The 20,474-nt window shown below is 43.4% G+C and overlaps 1 protein-coding gene across 2 annotated transcripts; it reads left to right on the forward strand.

The window, feature by feature from the left end:
* The first annotated feature begins 7,229 nt into the window (after positions 1–7,229).
* LOC110510157 (G2/mitotic-specific cyclin-B3) lies at positions 7,230–19,518 on the forward strand. 2 transcript variants are annotated; one of them, XR_005040521.1, is made up of 12 exons: positions 7,230–7,390; positions 7,589–7,718; positions 7,915–7,989; positions 9,685–9,785; positions 12,432–12,546; positions 12,629–12,730; positions 12,822–12,914; positions 13,029–13,166; positions 13,328–13,483; positions 13,658–13,807; positions 18,724–18,850; positions 19,119–19,141. XR_005040521.1 is itself a non-coding variant. In XM_021591514.2 (12 exons), the coding sequence occupies exons 2-12, from the start codon at positions 7,641–7,643 to the stop codon at positions 19,198–19,200; spliced, it is 1,221 nt and encodes a 406-aa protein (XP_021447189.2). In that variant the 5' UTR covers positions 7,230–7,390; positions 7,589–7,640; the 3' UTR covers positions 19,201–19,518. The 2 variants fall into 2 exon arrangements, 1 of the variants encoding a protein (XP_021447189.2); XM_021591514.2 differs by having other exon boundaries at positions 18,720–18,850; positions 19,119–19,518.
* The last annotated feature ends 956 nt before the right edge of the window (positions 19,519–20,474 follow it).

The following is a 20,474-nucleotide window of genomic DNA, read 5'->3' on the forward strand; positions in this document are numbered from 1 at the left end:
GCAGCAGTTAATGACTTGAGTTAAACTCCACATGATTATTTTATTTCACTTGCTTTCAGCAGCATCTATGAGTCACATGATTATCAACCAATGACACAGATGGTTCCTGATGTTTTGAGATTCTCTCTTGTGTTTACAGAACAATTGGTGCTGTGAGATTAGGATATCAGGATTCAAGAATGTTGTCAGGAGTCGGATATTATAATTCAAGAATGCTGTCAGTGTTAGGATATCAGGATTCAAGAATGCTGTCAGGATTAGGATATCAGGATTCAAGAATGCTGTCAGGATTAGGATATCAGGACCTGCTTCGACAAAACAACTGTAACACTAGTAGCAAAGGATGCAATAAATGGGATATTATAAACTGGGTGGTTCGAGCCCTGAATGCTGATTGGCTGAAAGCCGTGTTATATCAGACCGTATACCACGGGTATGACAAAACATGTATTTTTACTGCTGTAATTAAGTTGGTAACCAGTTTATAATAGTAATAAGGCACCCCCCGGGGGTACATAATGCACTGGATGCTAAGGCATAAATGTGTTAAAGCGTGTATTCTTATTTGACATGGATGTAGTTCTGTCCTTGCCCTGTACTTGTCCATTAATGTTATGTATTATGTCATGTTTTAATATTTTGTGTGGACCCCAGGAAGAGTAGCTGCTGCTTTGGTAGTAGCTAATGGGGATCTGAATAAACCTCCAAATACTAAGACAGGCAGAAAGAGAAACTGGAGAAAAAGAGTAAGAAGCTGGAAACGTTGGAGAAAGTTGGAAAAGTAGAAAGAGAAGTTGGAGAGGAAGAATAAGATAGTGGAACAGTTGAATGTGGAGGTGGATGAAAGACTGAAGAAGACAGCAAGAACAGGAGAGATGATTGAAAACAAAGAGACGTTGGAGAGGAAGAAGAAGATAGTGGAACAGATGAATGTGGAGGTGGATGAAAGACTGAAGAAGACAGCAAGAACAGGAGAGATGATTGAAAACAAAGAGACGTTGGAGAGGAAGAAGAAGATAGTGGAACAGTTGAATGTGGAGGTGGATGAAAGACTGAAGAAGACAGCAAGAACAGGAGAGATGATTGAAAACAAAGAGACGTTGGAGAGGAAGAAGAAGATAGTGGAACAGTTGAATGTGGAGGTGGATGAAAGACTGAAGAAGACAGCAAGAACAGGAGAGATGATTGAAAACAAAGAGACGTTGGAGAGGAAGAAGAAGATAGTGGAACAGTTGAATGTGGAGGTGGATGAAAGACTGAAGAAGACAGCAAGAACAGGAGAGATGATTGAAAACAAAGAGACGTTGGAGAGGAAGAAGAAGATAGTGGAACAGATGAATGTGGAGGTGGATGAAAGACTGAAGAAGACAGCAAGAACAGGAGAGATGATTGAAAACAAAGAGACGTTGGAGAGGAAGAAGAAGATAGTGGAACAGATGAATGTGGAGGTGGATGAAAGACTGAAGAAGACAGCAAGAACAGGAGAGATGATTGAAAACAAAGAGACGTTGGAGAGGAAGAAGAAGATAGTGGAACAGTTGAATGTGGAGGTGGATGAAAGACTGAAGAAGACAGCAAGAACAGGAGAGATGATTGAAAACAAAGAGACGTTGGAGAGGAAGAAGAAGATAGTGGAACAGATGAATGTGGAGGTGGATGAAAGACTGAAGAAGACAGCAAGAACAGGAGAGATGATTGAAAACAAAGAGACGTTGGAGAGGAAGAAGAAGATAGTGGAACAGATGAATGTGGAGGTGGATGAAAGACTGAAGAAGACAGCAAGAACAGGAGAGATGATTGAAAACAAAGAGACGTTGGAGAGGAAGAAGAAGATAGTGGAACAGATGAATGTGGAGGTGGATGAAAGACTGAAGAAGACAGCAAGAACAGGAGAGATGATTGAAAACAAAGAGACGTTGGAGAGGAAGAAGAAGATAGTGGAACAGTTGAATGTGGAGGTGGATGAAAGACTGAAGAAGACAGCAAGAACAGGAGAGATGATTGAAAACAAAGAGACGTTGGAGAGGAAGAAGAAGATAGTGGAACAGATGAATGTGGAGGTGGATGAAAGACTGAAGAAGACAGCAAGAACAGGAGAGATGATTGAAAACAAAGAGACGTTGGAGAGGAAGAAGAAGATAGTGGAACAGATGAATGTGGAGGTGGATGAAAGACTGAAGAAGACAGCAAGAACAGGAGAGATGATTGAAAACAAAGAGACGTTGGAGAGGAAGAAGAAGATAGTGGAACAGATGAATGTGGAGGTGGATGAAAGACTGAAGAAGACAGCAAGAACAGGAGAGATGATTGAAAACAAAGAGACGTTGGAGAGGAAGAAGAAGATAGTGGAACAGTTGAATGTGGAGGTGGATGAAAGACTGAAGAAGACAGCAAGAACAGGAGAGATGATTGAAAACAAAGAGAAGAAAACGGGACAGAATGAAAATAGATGTGGAAGATAAGACGAAAGAGGAGGTGAAAAGAGTAAAAGAAGAGTTGGAGAGCTTGAATTAGAGGATGAAAAAGGGAAAGAGGGAGGAAAAAGCAGAGAGAAAGAGGGAGGAGTATGAGGAGCGGAAGGAAGAGAAGGGGGAGAAGCTGAAGATAGAGGGTGGGAGGGGGACATCAGAGAAGGGGGAGAAGCTGAAAATAGAGGGTGGGAGGGTGACATCAGAGAAGGGGGAGAAGCTGAAGATAGAGGTAGGGAGGGTGACATCAGAGAAGGGGGAGAAGCTGAAGATAGAGGGTGGGAGGGTGACATCAGAGAAGGGGGAGAAGCTGAAGATAGAGGGTGGGAGGGTGATGTCAGAGAAGGGGGAGAAGCTGAAGATAGAGGGTGGGAGGGTGATGTCAGAGAAGGGGGAGAAGCTGAAGATAGAGGGTGGGAGGGTGACATCAGAGAAGGGGGAGAAGCTGAAGATAGAGGGTGGGAGGGTGACATCAGAGAAGGGGGAGAAGCTGAAGATAGAGGGTGGGAGGGTGATGTCAGAGAAGGGGGAGAAGCTGAAGATAGAGGGTGGGAGGGTGACATCAGAGAAGGGGGAGAAGCTGAAGATAGAGGTAGGGAGGGTGACATCAGAGAAGGGGGAGAAGCTGAAGATAGAGGTAGGGAGGGTGATGTCAGAGAAGGGGGAGAAGCTGAAGATAGAGGTAGGGAGGGTGATGTCAGAGATGGAGGAGAAAAAAGAGGAGGTAGATCAGGTAGGGAGGGTGATGTCAGAGATGGAGGAGAAAAAAGATGAGGTAGATCAGGTTGGGAGGGTGATGTCAGAGATGGAGGAGAAAAAAAGAGGAGGTAGATCAGGTGAGGGAGGTGATAGAGGAGAAATGGAGGCCTAAGATGGAGAGAGTGTATTAAGATTGTGGCAGAAAAGATAAACGACAGAGTCCGAGAAGATTTGGAAGGAGTGATGAAAAAGTTGAAAGAAACAGAAAACATGTTTAAGAAGAAGGTGGAGAAGGTGAAATTGGAGAAGAAGGAGGTCGGGAGAGTGAGAGGTGAAATGAAAAATAAGAGAGAGAAGGTGGTAAAGACTGAGGTGGAAGAGAAGTGAGTGTGTGAGAGAGTGTGAGAGAGCGAGAGAGAGTGAGAGAGTCAGGGAGACAGAGAGAGAGATAATGGAAGGCGAGAAGGAAAGGATGGAGGAGGAGAACGAGAAAGGTAAGACAGAACCTGTTGGACCTGAGACTGAACATAGAAAAGACTAGAGATGCCCTCATAAAGAGCAACGAAAGAGAGCACAGCTATGAGATGAAGATCAGAGCAATGGTGAACGAGAGGAGGGAGTTGTTCTACGGACTTCTCAAGAACATCACAGGTGGCAGGTAGCATTGAGTTTAGAGCGTTGGGCCAGTAATCAAAATGTTGCTAGTTCGAATACTGGAGCTGAAAAGGTGAGAAATCTGTCGCTATACCCTTGAGCGAGGCATGACCTTCTGTAAAGTTTCCTTTAATACCTTGATAGTAGTCTGAGATCCACACCCTGGTGTATACTTCACATAGGCAGAGCCTTAGGATAAGAATATTATACAGGTACTGTACCTCTATGGCCACCTCCATCAATCCCTAATATTACCTTGTATATAGCCAGAGACACTATTCAGTTGAGATGAAATGGATCCCAGGTAGCAGGCTCTCGTTTGCATGAACTAGATCAAAGTAATGATGCTGGAACTGCAAAATCCAAACCCCTGTTAGGCCCAATGATGTATATAAACCAAGGATTGCTGATGCTGTGAGAGGCTTTGAAGCCAGCGGTCGGCCATATTGGTAGGAGCAGTCGTCCATAGGAATGAAAGATATTCTACAGAATTTCAATTAAATGTTTCAAAGACAAAATTGCATGTACAGTGCATTCGGAAAGTACTCAGACCCCTTCACATTTCCACATTTTGTTACATTACAGCCTTATTCTAAAACTGATTAAATTAATGTTTTTCCTCACCAATCTACACACAATACCCCATGAAGACAAAGTGAAAACTGGTTTGTAGACATTTTTGCAAATGTATTAAAATAAAAAACAGTAGTACCTTATTTACATAAGTATTCAGACCCTTCGCTATGAGACTTGAAATTGAGCTCAGGTGCATCCTGCTTCCATTGATCATCCTTGAGATGTTTCAACAACTTGATTGGAGTCCAACTGTGGTAAATTAAATTGATTGGACATGATTTGGAAAGGCACACACACCTGTCTATATAAGGTCCCACAGTTGACAGTTTATGTCAGAGCAAAAACAATCCATGAGGTCGAAGGAATTGTCCGTAGAGCTCCAAGACAGGATTGTGTCGAGGCACAGATCTTGGAAAGGGTACCAACACATTTCTGGAGCATTGAAGGTCCCCAAAAACACAGAAGTTTGGAACCACCAAGACTCTTCCTAGGGAAAGATGAATGGAGCAAAGTACAGACAGATCCTTGATGGAAAAACTGCTCCAGATCGCTCAGGACCTCAGAATGGGGCAAAAGTTCACCTTCCAACAGGACAACGACCCTAAGTACACAGCCAAGACAACGCAGGAGTGGCTTCGGAGCAAGTCTCTGAATATCCTAGAGTGGCCCTGCCAGAGCCTGTACTTGAACCCTATCAAACATCTCTGGAGAGAACTGAAAATAGCTGTGCATCAACGCCCCCCTATCCAACCTGACAGAGCTAAGAGAGGATCTGCAGATAAGAATGGGGGAATACAGGTGTGTCAAGCTTGTAAAGTCATACCCAAGAAGACTCGAGGCTCTAATCGCTGCCAAAGGTGCTTCAACAAAGTACTGAGTAATAGGTCTGAATACTTATGTAAATGTGATATTTCAGTTCTTAATAAATTTGCAACAATTTCTGCTTTGTTATTATGGGGTATTGTGTATAGATTGATGAGGGGATAAAAAAAAAAATCAATTTTAAAATAAGGCTGTAACGTAACAAAATGTGGAAAAAGTCAAGGGGTCTGAATACTTTCCGAATGCACTGTATTTCAGTATTGTGTTGTTGTTGTGGGGACACTAACATTAGTAATCTCTAAAAACAATACTATAAGGAAAATGTTTTAAGTATATTTAGCTCACATAATATAATTTAAAAGTATTAATTGTGGCTGTAATATCATAAATATGACAAAAACAAATGTAGACATTAATAAATTGATTTCTATAGCTTCCAAAATATTTGTTTGCCAAGATGGAGTCACAGTGGCTTCAACACAGTGACCCCTGTCAGTCATCTAGTGTATCCATAAATCATTGGTTAGGACTTACCCAATATTATTATTTGTATTTATATTTGATTATTTAACCCTTACTTTACCAGGTAAGAAGACTGAGAACACATTCCCATTTACAGCAACGACCTGGGGAATAGTTACAGGTGGGGAGGAGGGGGTTGAATGAGCCAATTGTAAACTGGGGGTGATCATGTGACCATGATGGTATGCGAGCCAGATTGGGAATTTAGCCAGGACACGGGATCATGGGATCTTTTAGTGACAACAGAGTTAGGACACCCGTTTAACGTCACATCCGAAAGACGGCACCCTACACAGGGCAATGTCCTGGGGGCTTTGGGATATCAGTAGGGTGTAGGGTGCCGCCTACTGGCCTTCCAACATCAACAGTCCAACACCATAATGGATATACTGACAAGGTTTTTCCATCCTAACAATGGGAGTCGTTGTCTACATAGCCTACTTTTTCTTTGCATTGGAGGTTACATCTCATTATTGTAATACTTTTTTCAATATTCGATGAGTATTGCTTAAGTAATCTGCCTGTATTCAATGGAGAGAGATGTTATGCTACTAGCCTCACGTTATTAATATGCATAGCCATCTCGAGACAACTCAGATATACAGTGTTTTTTCTCAAAGTTACCGGGATGTTACCTGTCCTACTTACATCAGTACAATTTTATCAATAAAAGTATTACAACTTCTATTCGATCAAATAAGCCTCACATAGCAAATAAGCCATTCATTTGTTTGGTTGACCAAATTCTACACTCATTGATCTCCATACAAAAATGCCTTGCTTGGTGGGCAAAACAACGAAAAAAACGCAATCTGCTCGAGGGAGACAGATTTTCTACCGAGTTAGGCCTCACTCTTCCTCTCTGACAGGAGGATGAAGAAAATCTAACTGTGTAGTGTTTAATTCCTAGATTGATTTCCCTTGCAAGCAACTGAAGCGAATGCGTTAGTATAAATAAAAATAATATTCATCTCTTGTGTATACAGCTTGTAGGTTACTAATGTATCCAAAATGTATCTCAATTAAATTCAAGGGGCTTTATTGGCATAGGAAACAAATGTTAACATTGTCAAGGCAAGTGAAGTAGATAATATACAAAAGTGAAATAAACAATACAACTGAACATTACACTCATGGAAGTTCCAAAAGAATAAAGACATTACAAACGTCATATTATATATATATATATATATATATATATATATATATATATATATATATATATATATATATATATATATATATATATATATATATATGTATACATAATATAATATATATCATGTATATATAACGATGTGCAAATAGTTAAAGTACAAAGGGGAAAATAAATAAACATAAATAAGGACATGGTTTTGTTCATGTAACAAGGAGGAAAACTGACCCCGCCTCTTAACAACCATTAGCCAACTATGTCAAAGATGGGCTTGTGACGCATGATCACGCGTGATTGGGTAGAACTTTGTGAGAGTGGACCAATCCATGCGGCTGAAATTTGTAATCAAACTTTCAAATCCCCAGTCCAAGCGTTCTTTCCCTGCGAGCAATTTCTTATTTAGCTAGCTAAACATTCGTGTTTTCTCTTTATTTTCAACAATCGCATAGGATGAGTCATTGAGGCCAACAGTTGGAAATCTGCTGTACAGAAGGTAAATAGCTAGTTAAGTTACTTTGTTCCGTCACTGGTAATTGTCTGATATAATACTAGCAAATGTTAGCTAATGTTGTAATAGCTGGCTAGCTTCAGTAAAGCGACGGTAGTCTGCTGTCCCCAGCGTCTAGATAGCCATGCCTTGCTAGTGCCAACTACATTAGCAAACTAGCTAATGACATGGCTTTTCCGACAGAAACGACTGTTAGCTACAAAACAAAGTATAACGTTACCGGTGGAGCAGAGAGATGCCTTTCTCAAGGGGAAAGAACCCCTCTTCCATCAAAGTTCCTGGAAAAGGATCATTAGGTGTGATGGAGAATCAGGTAACTAGCTAGAAGTTAACGTTATCAAACTCACATCTGATGAAATCCTGCCTTTTTGAAAAAGTGTTCCAATGATTGAACATGTTGCACTGTTTTATGATCAGGCCAAAGTGTAGTAGCTAGCTATAACAAGGTCTGGCTAATTGATTTATGTTCTCTGCTAAATAAAACATGACCCTGTCTTGGTCTTCCTCAGGAGGGTGTTCACAGTAAGAGGTCTTCTCCACAGGGGGGCGTAAAGAAAAGGTCTGCCTTTGTTGACATCACTAATGTAAGCTGACCAAGGTTTTTCATCAGTGATGCTTGTGAATGTAACGTTATGTGTAAAGTGATACTGAGAATAACCTCTTTGGTTAAAATATCCCATTTATAACTACAGTATCCACAGCGTTTTTGTAACTCATACTTGGACAAGCAATATTAGATAAATATTTCAGAAATTATCTCCGTTATACCAGTTGAGGAGGTGCTTGAAGTGTCATCACGTATAAATACTGCACATGTGACACTGTTTCAAAGCAGTTTACGGACTCATTGAGGAGCTTAGATTAATCTGGCCTGGGTAGGCCATAGACCGGTTCCCCGTGGCGTTTCATAATCGAATCATCCCATTATTAGAGTTTAAGAAACCGCTGATTTCTGTGAAGGAGCCCAAAGCCATTGTAAGAGGGTGTTGGTCAATACTAAGCGCTGCATCACAATAATATGTTAGTGGTTAAAAAAAAAATCCATAGATGTTTGTTTTTGTCTTGATCCCCATCCTTGCTAATATTGACTTGCACACCCCCCATTTTGCCCTCAGAACAGCCTCAATTTGTTGGGGCATGGACTCTACAACATGTTGAAAGCATTCCACAGGGATGCTGGGCCATGTTGACTCCAATGCTTCCCACCGTTGTGTCAAGTTGGCTGGATGTCCTTTGGGTGGTGGACAATTCTTGATACACGTTGGAAACTGTTGAGTGTGAAAAACCCAGCAGCGTTGCATTTCTTGACACAAACGGATGCGCCTAGCACCTACCTCAATTGTCCCGAGGCTTAAAAATCCCTCTTTAACCAGTCTCCTCCACTTCATCTACAATGATTTGAAATGGATTTAACAATACGGGATCATAACTTTCACCTGGTCAGTCTGTCATGGAAAGAGCAGGTGTTCCTAATGTTTTGTATATATTTCTAGATTTTACTGCTGTAATTAAGTTGGTAACAGGTTTATAATGGTAATAAGGCTCCCCCTCGGGCCTTACAGCTTAAATGTATGACTGCTACATAAAGCACTGGATATATAAAACATTTTTTTATTTAACTAGGCGCATCCGTTAAGAACAAATTCTTATTTACAATGACGGCCTACACCGGCCAAACCCAGGCGACGCTGGGCCAATTGTGTGCCGCCCTATGGGACTCGCAATCACGGCTGGTTGTGATACCGCCTGGATTTGAACCAGGGTGTCTGTAGTGACGGCTCAAGCACTGAGATGCAGTGCCTTAGACCGCTGTGCCATTATTGTGTAATAAGCAGCTTTGATCCTGTAAATGTTGCCATTATGTGTAATGAATGGTGTATCACTGCCTGGTTGGTACCCAATGTACTGCTAGGTTGGTGCCCGATGTACTGCTAGGTTGGTGCCCTATGTACTGCTAGGTTGGTGCCCTATGTACTGCTAGGTTGGTGCCCTATGTACTGCTCGGTTGGTGCCCTATGTACTGCTCGGTTGGTGCCCTATGTACTGCTCGGTTGGTGCCCTATGTACTGCTCGGTTGGTGCCCTATGTACTGCTCGGTTGGTGCCCTATGTACTGCTCGGTTGGTACCCTATGTACTGCTCGGTTGGTACCCTATGTACTGCTAGGTTGGTACCCTATTTGGACCTTTAAAATGTAAACGTGTCTTCTGAGGAAATTTCACAATCTGAATGGTCATAAAGATTTACTATTGTCTCTCTCATTTTACCCCTTTTGAATAGGCCACCAAGATTCAAATTAACAACCAGACCAAGATTGGGAAGCCTGCCAAGAAGGCACTTAAGAGCAAAGAAGCTGCCAAGAATGAAGCTAATCTGAAAGAGTAATGTTCCTCAGAGCCATTTCTTCGCCACACTGATCATCATTTACTAAAAGCTTAAGATCTAGATTGGATAGAATGGGTTAGACACGGTCACTGATGAGGTGACACAAAATGCCCTTGGCCTGAGTAATAAAGAGCATTTCTGTTCATCTCATTATGGAGCAGGTGACTTGGGCAGCTCGGATATCTTGCAGTCAGAACACACTGAAAATGACCGGAGGTCTATCCGATAGGGTTAGAATTAGATCAGTCTACTCTAATGGGATAATTATCTGACTAATTAGCATTTGTGACGTTTCCATCAAATACGATGTCCATTAATGTATTCAGTCCATAACAGCCTAAACTATTGTAGCTACAGTGCATTCGGAATATATTCAGACCCCTTGACTTTTTCCACATTTTGTTACGTTACAGTCTTATTCTAAAATGGATTTAATAGTTTTCCCCCTCAATCTACACACAATACCCCATAATGACAAAGCAAAAACAGCTTTGTAGAAGCTTGGCACACCTGTATTTGGGGAATTTCTACCATTCTCCTCTGCAGATCCTCTCAAGCTGTCAGGTTGAATTGGGAGCGTCACTGCACAGCTATTTCCAGGTCTCTCCAGAGATGTTTTATCGGGTTCAAGTCCGGGCTTTCGCTGGGCCACTCAAGGACGTTAAAGCCCCGCCTTATCGCAGCTCACTGGTCACCATAGCAACACCCACCTATGGCACATGCTCCAGCAGGTATATTTCACTGGTCATCCCCTAACACTTACTTTGGCTGCTATTCCTTCCAGTTCTCTACTTCCATTGACTGGAACAAATGGCAAAAATCACTGAAGTTGGAGTCTTATCTCCCTCTCTAACGTTAAGCATCAGCTGTCAGAGCAGCTTACCGATCACTGGACCTGTACACAGCCAATCTGTAAATAGCCCACCCAAATACCTCATCGCCAAATTGTTATTTTGCACCCCGGTATCTCTACTTGCAAATCATCATCTGCACATCTATCACTCCAGTGTTAATGCTAAATGTTAATTATTTCAACTCTATGGCCTATTTATATCCTTAGCTCCCTACTCTTCTACATTTGCACATACTGTATATATGTTTTTCTATTGTGTTATTGACTATACTTTGTTTATATGTAACTCTGTGTTGTTTTTATAGCACTGCTTTGCTTTATCTTGGCCAGGTCGCAGTTGTAAATGAGAACTTGTTCTTAACTGGCCTACCTGGTTAAAAACATCCAGAGACTTGGTATTCAGGCCAAAGAGTTTAATCTTGGTTTCATCTGACCAGAGAATCTTCTTTCTCATGGTCTGAGAGTCCTTCAGGTGCCTTTTGCCAAACTCCAAGTGTGCCGTTGTGTGCCTTTTACCGAGGAGTGGCTTCCGTCTGGCCACTCTACCATAAAGACCTGATTGGTAGAGTGCTGCAGAGATGGTTGTCCTTCTGGAAGGTTCTCCCATCTGTACAGTGGAGCTCTGAATCTCTGAGTGACCATCGGATTCAAGGCCTTTCTCCCCCGATTGCTCAGTTTGGCTGGGCGGCCAGCTGTAGGAAGAGTCTTGGTGGTTCCAAACTTCTTCCATTTAAGAATGATGGAGGCTATTGGGTTCTTTGGGACATTCAATGCTGTAGACATTTTCGTGCATCAACACAATCCTGTCTCGGGGCTCTATGGACAATCCTTTCGACCTCATGTCTTTGTTTTTTTGTTGTTGTTTTTTTACCCCTTTTTCTCCCCAATTTCGTGGTATCCAATTGTTGTAGTAGCTACTATCTTATCTCATCGCTACAACTCCCGTACGGGCTCGGGAGAGACGAAGGTTGAAAGTCATGCGTCCTCCGATACACAACCCAAGCAAGCCGCACTGCTTCTTAACACAGCACGCATCCAACCCGGAAGCCAGCCGCACCAATGCGCCGGAGGAAACACTGTGCACCTGGCCACCTTGGTTAGCGCACACTGCGCCCAGCCCGCCACAGGAGTCGCTGGTGCGCGATGAGACAAGGACACCCCTACCGACCAAGCCCTCCCTAACCCGGGCGACGCTAGGCCAATTGTGCGTCGCCCCACGGACCTCCCGGTCGCGGCCGGTTACGACAGAGCCTGGGCCCAGGAACTCTGATGGCACAGCTGGCGCTGCAGTACAGCGCCCTTAACCACTGCTCCACCCGGGAGGCCCATGTCTTTGTTTTTGCTCTGACATGCATTGTCAACTGTGGAACCTTTATATAGACCGGTGTGTGCCTTTCCAAATCATGTCTAATCAATTGAATTTACCACAGGTGGACTCTAATCAAGTTGTCTCAAGGATGATCAATAGAAACAGGATGTACCTGAGCTTCATTTTGAGTCCCAAAGCAAAGGGTCTAAATACTTATGTAAATAACGTTATTGTTTAAATGTATTCTAAAAACCAGTTTTCGCTTTGTCATTATGCGGTATTGTGTGTAGATTGAGGGGAAAGTTTTAGAATAGGGCTGTAACGTAACAAAATGTGGACAAAGGGAAGGGGTCTGAATACTTTCCAAATGCACTGTATATCAATGTCTCCATTTTGTGTTCGTATATGTTCTCTCTCTTCCCAACACAGCTAAAACATATATATGTGTGTGTTTTTTGTCTGTTTTTATAACCATTGTAGACCTAAAGCTGTGTGCTCTAATGGGCAATCTATGAAGTTAGAGGTGGGCCTATCCCCAGAGAAAGACCTGGTGGTATGGCCACAGGAGGAGACCACTCTTTGCCCAGGGAGACAGGTGAGAGACAGACACATCCATGCTATCAGCCCTCTGGGTTCAACAAGGCAGTCATTCTCCTCTCTCTGTGTCCTATTCCCAGGTGGTGCCTGACGAGTTTGACATTGACAAGGAATTCTATGGTGACGTTTCCATGAGCGCCGAGTATGCCAAGGAAATATTTGACTACCTGAGGGAGAGAGAGGTAAGGTTTTGTCTTGGGGTGTTTTCATATAGGAGTTCATATGGTGGGTGACATAACATCCTCTGAATGAAATGTTATCATTTTTCTTCAGGAGAAGTTTGTTTTAAAGGATTACATGAACAGTCAGCCGGACTTGAACAAAGACATGAGAGGGATTCTGGTGGATTGGATGGTTGAACTTCAGGTGACTTTCGGTTACAGATAGCTTTGTTTGGTTAGCCTATTGATTTTCTTCACACCAACATGTGTTTTGGGTATAGCTGCCATAACACATTCCAGACCTGAATGTCTACCTCAGGAAAACTTTGAGCTTAACCACGAGACCCTGTACCTGGCGGTAAAGCTGACGGACCACTACCTGGCCTGCAGCGTCATCATGAGGGAGAGCCTGCAGCTCATTGGCTCCACAGCCATGCTCATCGCCTCCAAGTTCGAGGTGAGGCCCTGAGGGTTACGGGACTGGTCAGAGATCTGAACATCAGAATATCTCATCATGTTGCTTAGAAGCTTAACAATTCTGGCCCAATCATGAATTGCTATTAAAGTTAAACATTATCTTTCAGTTAGTAAGTATTGAGTATTGTCTTCCTCACTTAGGAACGCACTCCGCCATGCATTGATGATTTCCTGTACATCTGCGATGACGCCTACAACAGGGAAGAGATTATTGCCATGGAGATAAACATCTTGCAGGCACTGCAGTTTGATATCAACATTCCAGTCCCTTACCGCTTTCTCCGACGCTATGCCAAGGTGAGACCCTCCTTGTCCTTGGGCAGTACTCAGGAATGTATTTTGAAACGAGGATCCACGGGAGGAAAACAACCTGCTTCAGAGGTCACCCATATTTTTAAGGAGATGTATTCGTTGATATGCTGCGTTAGTAAATAGATGGACAAATGATTTGCTTCTGCGTCCTCTCCTCAGTGTGTGAGCGCCAGCATGGAGACCCTGACGTTGGCTCGCTATGTGTGTGAGCTGAGCCTTCTGGAGCTGCAGCAGGTTCCTGAGAGAGGCTCTCGCCTGGCTGCTGCCTGCCTGCTCCTGGCCCTCATCACTAAAGGCCTGGGAGGATGGGTGAGTGGGTGTACAATAATCGAATCAAATTTTATTAGTCACATGCACCGAATAAAACAGTTGTAGACCTTACAGTGAAACGCTTACTTACGAGCCCCTAACCAACAATGCAGTTAAAAATGTTTTATACAGATAAGAAATAAAAGTAACAAGTAATTAAAGAGCAGCAGTAAAATAACAATAGCGAGACTATATACAGGGGAAGATTGGTACAGAGTCAGTGTGCGGTGGGCACCGGTTAGTTGAGGTAATATGTACATGTAGGTAGTTATTAAAGTGAATATGCATAGATGATAAGGAGGACCTGAGCCCTAGGACCATGCCCCAGGAATACCTGACATGATGACTCCTTGCTGTCCCCAGTCCACCTGACTGTGCTGCTGCTCCAGTTTCAACTGTTCTGCCTTATTATTATTCAACCATGCTGGTCATTTTATGAACATTTGAACATCTTGACCATGTTTTGTTATAATCTCCACCCGGCACAGCCAGAAGAGGACTGGCCACCCCACATAGCCTGGTTCCTCTCTAGGTTTCTTCCTAGGTTTTGGCCTTTCTAGGGAGTTTTTCCTAGCCACCGTGCTTCTACACCTGCATTGCTTGCTGTTTGGGGTTTTAGGCTGGGTTTCTGTACAGCACTTTGAGATATCAGCTGATGTACGAAGGGCTATATAAATAAATTTGATTTGATGATAACAACAGAGTAGCAGTGGTGTAAATTAGGGGGAGGTGGGGCAATGAAAATCGCCTGGGTAGCCATTTGATTAGGTGTTCAGGAGTCTTATGGCTTGGGGGTAGAAGCTGTTTTGACCTTGGACCTAGCCTTAGCTTTCTGGTACCGCTTGCCGTGCGGTAGCAGAGAGAACAGTCTATGACTAGGGTGGCTGGAGTCTTTGACAATTTTTAGGGCCTTCCTCTGACACCGGGTGGCAGGAAGCTTGGCCCCAGTGATGTACTGGGCCGTACGCACTACCCTCTGCAGTGCCTTGCGGTCGGAGGCCGAGCAGTTGCCATACCAGGCAGTGATGGTGCAGCTGTAGAACCTCAGTCTCCTGAGGGGGAATAGGTTTTGTTGACTGTCTTGGTGTGCTTGGACCATGTTAGTTTAGTGATGTGGACACCAAGGAACTTCAAGCTCTCAACCTGCTCCATTGCAGCCCTGCCGATGAGAATGGGGGTGTGCTCTGTCCTCTTTCCTGTAGTCCACAATCATCTCCTTAGTCTTGATCACGCTGAGGGAGAGGTTGTTGTCCTGGCACCACACAGCCAGCTCTGACCTCCTCCCTATAGGCTGTCTTGTCATTGTCGGTGATCAGGCCTACCACTGTTGTGTCATCGGCAAACTTAATGATGGTGTTGGAGTCGTGTCTGGCTGTGCAGTCATGAGCAAACAGGGAGTACAGGAGGGAGCACGCACCCCTGAGGAGTCCCTGTGTTGAGGATCAGCATGGCGGATGTGTTGTTACCTACCCTTACCACCTGGGGGCGGCCCGTCAGGAAGGTCAGGATCCAGTTTCAGAGCGAGGTGTTTAGTCCTAGGGTCCTTAGCTTATCGATGAGTTTTGAGGGTACTATGGTGTTGGAAGCTGAGCTGTAGTCAATGAATAGCATTCCCACATAGGTGTTCCTTTTGTGCATGAGGGAGTGTGTGGAGTGCCATAGTGATTGCATCATCTGTTTGTGCGGTATGCAAATTGGAGTGGGTCTAGTGTTTCTGGGATAATGGTGTTGTGAGCCATGACCAGCCTTTCAAAGCACTTCATGGCTACAGATGTGAGTGCTATGGTTCGGTAGTAATTTAGGCAGGTTACCTTAGCGTTCTTGGGCACAGGCACTGGTTGTCTGCTTAAAACATGTTGGTATTACAGACTCGGACAGGGAGAGCTTGAAAATATTAGTGAAGACACTTGCCAGTTGGTCAGCGCATGCTCGCAGTACACGTCCTGGTAATCCGTCTGGCCCCGTGGGCTTGTGACTGTTGACCTGTTTAAAGGTCTTACTCACATCGGCTGCGGAGAGTGTGATCACATATTCTTCTGGAACAGCTGACACTCTCATGCATGTTTTAGTGTTATTTGCCTCGAAACGAGCATCAAAATAGTTGAACTCGTCTGATAGGCTCGTGTCGCTGGGCAGCTCTTGGTGTGCTTCCCTTGGTAGTCTGTAATTGTTTGCAAGCCCTGCCACATCCGACGAGCGTCAGAGCCGGTGTAGTATGATTCGATCTTAGTCCAATATTGACGCTTTGCCTGTTTGATGGTTTGTCGGAGGGCATAGTGGCATTTCTTATAAGCTTCCGGGTTAGAGTCCCGCTCCTTGAAAGCGGCAGCTCTAGCCTTTAGCTCAGTGCGGATGTTGCCTGTAATCCATGGCTTCTGGTTGGGGTAAGTACGTACTGTCGCTGTGGGGACGTCGTCGTCGATGCCCTTATTGATGAAGCCAAAGACTGATGTGGTGTACTCCTCAATGTCATCGGAGGAATCACGGAACATATTCCAGTCTGTGCTAACAAAACAGCATCTGCTTCATCTGACAGATGAAGCAGATTATTGATCTAGTCACTGGTGCTTCCTGCTTTAATTTTTGCTTGTAAGCAGGAGGATGAATTATGGTCAGATTTGCCAAATGGAGGGTGAGGGAGAACTTTGTATGCGTCTCTGTGTGTGGAGTAAAGGTGGTCCAGAGTTGTTGTTTTTTTTCCCCCTCTGGTTGCACATTTTACAATGGTAAAACGGATTCAAGTTTCCCTGCATTATTAAAGTCCCCAGCTATTAGGAGCGCTGCCTCTGGGTCAGCATTTTCTTGTTTGCTTATGGCAGAATACAGCTCATTCAATGCCATCTTAATCCCAGCCTCTGACTGTGGTGGTATGTAAACATCTATGAAAAATACAGATAGTGTGGTCTACAGCTTATCATGAGATACTCTACCTCAGATGAGCAAAAGCTAAAGACTTCCTTAGATATTGTGCACCAGCTGTTATATACAAAAATACATAGTCCGCCGCCCCATGTCTTATCAGACGCCACTGTTCTATTCTGCCGATACAGCGTATAACCAGCCAGATGTATGTTGATGGTGTCGTCGTTCAGCCACGACTCTGTGAAGCATAAGATATTGCAGTTTTGAATGTCCTGTTGGTAGTTTAATCTTGCGTGTAGGTAATCTATTTTATTCTCCAAACATTGCACGTTTGCTAGCAGAATGGAAGGAAGTGGGGGTTTATTCGATCGCCTACAAATTCTCAGAAGGCAGCCCGCCCTCCTGCCCCTTTTTCTCCGCCTCCTCTTCTCACAAATCACGGGGATCTGGGCCTGTTCCTGAGAAAGCAGTATATTGTTCGTGTAGGGCTCGTCAGACTCGTTAAAGAAAAAAATATATTCTGCCAGTCCGCGGTGAGCAATCGCAGTTCTGATGTCCAGAAGTTATTTTCAGTCATAAGAGACGGTAGCGGCAACATTATGTACAAAATCATTTTAAAAAGAAGTTACAAAAAATGCTAATAAACAAACAAAAAAACAATCAGTTGGGGACACGGAAAACATCTACCTTCTTCTCCGGCGCCATTTTCTTAAGCTGCTATAGTCACGTCAACTCTTCTTTTTGTAAACACCAATCCCATACCGCATGGCTCCCATTTACTCTGATTGTCATATCTGAATTTGTTTCACTGCAATCAAAGGGTTTTCACAACAAACTGATCAGCATAGACACACATGATAGTTTTAAATGGAAGAATGGCAGATACATTGGATATCTCTGTGGAGTTAAGCTACACTGAACAACAATATAAATGCAACATTTGTAAAGTCCAATGTTTCATGAAATAAATAAAAGATTCCAGAGATGTTCCATAAGCGCACAGTTTTTTTTTTTTTCCTATCAAATTTTGTGCAGAAATGTGTTTACATTTCTGTTAATGAGCATTTCTCCTTTGCTTAGATAATCCATCCACCTCACAGGTGTGGCATGTCAAGAAGCTGATTAAACAGCATGATCATTACACAGCTGCACCTTGTGCTGGGACAATAAATGCCATTTTAAAATGTGCAGTTTTGTCACAACATAATGAGGGGGGGGGGGAAAGAAACCCCCACCGTGCTCTTGTTAGTATCACTGCTCTTTAATAAGCTTTACGTGTCGGCCTCAAGGTTTATAGTGATGCTAGCAAGAGCAGTGGTGCTAGCAAGAGCAGTGGTGCTAGCAAGAGCAGTGGTGCTAGCAAGAGCAGTGGTGCTAGCAAGAGCAGTGGTGCTAGCAAGAGCAGTGTGTGGGTTTCAACTGTTGCCTTGCACCTGCAAAAAAAGATAGCTCAGATGTGCGAGTGCCTTTTCAATTTTGAGTTACACAATACAATGCCACAGACATCTCAAGTTGAGAGAGTGTTCAATTGGCATGCTGACTGCAGGAATGTCCACCAGAGCTGTTGCCAGATAATTTTATGTTTATTTCTCTACCATAAGCTGCCTCCAACATTTGTTTTTAGAGAATTTGGAAGTATATATCCGTCCAACCGAACTCACAACTGCAGACCTCGTTTATGGTGTTGTGTGGGCGAGCGTTTTGCCGACGTCAACGTTGTGAACAGAGTACCCCATGGTGGCAGTGGGGTTATGGTATGGGCAGGCATAAGCTACGGACAACGAACACAATTGCATTTTATTGATGTCAATTTGAATGCACAAATATACCGTGACTAGATCCTGAGGCCCAGGTATCTGTGACCAACAGATACCAACTGTATTCCCAGTCATGTGAAATCCATAGATTAGGCCTAATGAATGAATTTATTGCTATTGACTGGTTTCCTTATATGAACTGTAACTCAGTAAAACCAACGAAATTGTTGAATATTGTGTTTAATATTTTAAACGCGCATTTCTAATTAATGAGATGTATCTTTGTACCCCAGACAGCCATGCTAGAGTACCACACTGGCTACACTGTGAAGGAGCTAACCCCCCTGGTGAAGACGCTGCGCACCATGCTAGCCTGTCCTACTGATGACAAGCTGACAGCCGTCACTACCAAGTATTCCCACAAGTAAGGCACCTTGCTCTGTTGTAGGTGACAGACATACCTTTCACGGAGGAAAATGTACTTGCTACGATTGAAATGTTGCTGTCTCACCTAGCTATCTTAAATTGTAAGTCGCTCTGGATAAGAGCATCGACTAAATGACTAAAATGTAAAATAGAACAAGGAGAAACAAGGGTTCGGCAGAGTGTCAACGTAGACTTACATGTTTTTAGATTCATTCTATGTCCAGGAAGAAAACATGTATTTTATTTCTGAATCTCCTGTATTTCAGAGTGTTCTTTGAGGTAGCGTGTATTCCCTTGGTGGCTGTCCAGACACTAGAAGATGCTCTGATAGAGCAGCAAGTCTCCTAAGTGAACCACAGGAGGAGGAACTCTGTCTGCTAATAGTGTAAATAGGTTATTTATTTGTATGTCATATATTTGTTGTCTCCTTGTAGAGGAAAATGTTTAAAAATCAACAAGAGCACAGTCTGTTGAATTTGTTTTAGAGTAGTTATTTTTTACACTAATACAAAATGCATGTAATAGGAAGAGAATGTCAAACAGACAATAGGGTTTAACAATGTTTTTTTTGTTATGTAGCATTCTAGATTTCTCAAGGTTTTGTATGAAAACTCAATTATCCAGTTGTTAATTGACACTTGAGAGATTAAATATCTGTGTACTGTATGTGTTTTTCTATGAGATTGTACTTCTGGCTGGACCCAGACATGTCCATACAATAACACAATCACTGTCAGCTACTTCACTGTTAGCTACTTTAGTGAGTACACCCACTATGTCAATTATTTTCTCTTGCTTATGCAATGATTTTAGTACTTAATTCGCTGTCAGCAATCAATCAAATCTATTTATAAACCCCGTCTTACATCAGCTGATATCAAAGTGCTGTACAGAAACCCAGCCTAAAACCCCAAACAGCAAGCAATACAGGTGTAGACGCACGGTGGCTAGGGAAAACTCCCTAGAAAGGCCAAAACCTAGGAAGAAACCTATAGAGGAGTGGGGTGGCCAGTCCTCTTCTGGCTGGGCCGGGTGGAGATTATAACAGAACATGGCCAAGATGTTCAAATGTTCATAGATGACCAGCAGGGTCAGATGATAATAATCACAGTGGTTTTCGAGGGTGCAACAGGTCAGTACCTCAGGAGTAAACGCCAGTTGGCTTTTTATAGCCGATCATTCAGAGTGTCTCTACCGCTCCTGCTGTCTAGAGGGTTGAAAACAACAGGTCTGGGACATGGTAGCACGTCTGGTGAACAGGTCAGGGTTTCATAGCCGCAGGCAGAACAGTTGAAACTGGAGCAGCAGCACGACCAGGTGGACTGGGGACAGCAAGGAGTCATCAGGCCAGGTAGTCCTGATGCATGGTCCTAGGACAGAGAGAGAATATACTTAAATTTACACAGGACACCGGATGAGCCAGGATAAATACTCCAGATATAAGACTGACCCTAGCCCCCTGACAAACTATTGCAGCATAATACTGGAGGCTGAGACAGCAGGGGTCGGGAGACACTGTGGCCACGGATGGCCAAACTGGCAGGATATAACCCCACCCACTTTGCCAAAGCACAGCCGGACACCACTAGAGTGCCTACCGTCTGAGAGTTTGCTGCCCTGAA

Source organism: Oncorhynchus mykiss, chromosome Y (genome assembly GCF_013265735.2).
Source record: "Oncorhynchus mykiss isolate Arlee chromosome Y, USDA_OmykA_1.1, whole genome shotgun sequence".
Classification (NCBI taxonomy): Eukaryota; Metazoa; Chordata; class Actinopteri; order Salmoniformes; family Salmonidae; genus Oncorhynchus; species Oncorhynchus mykiss.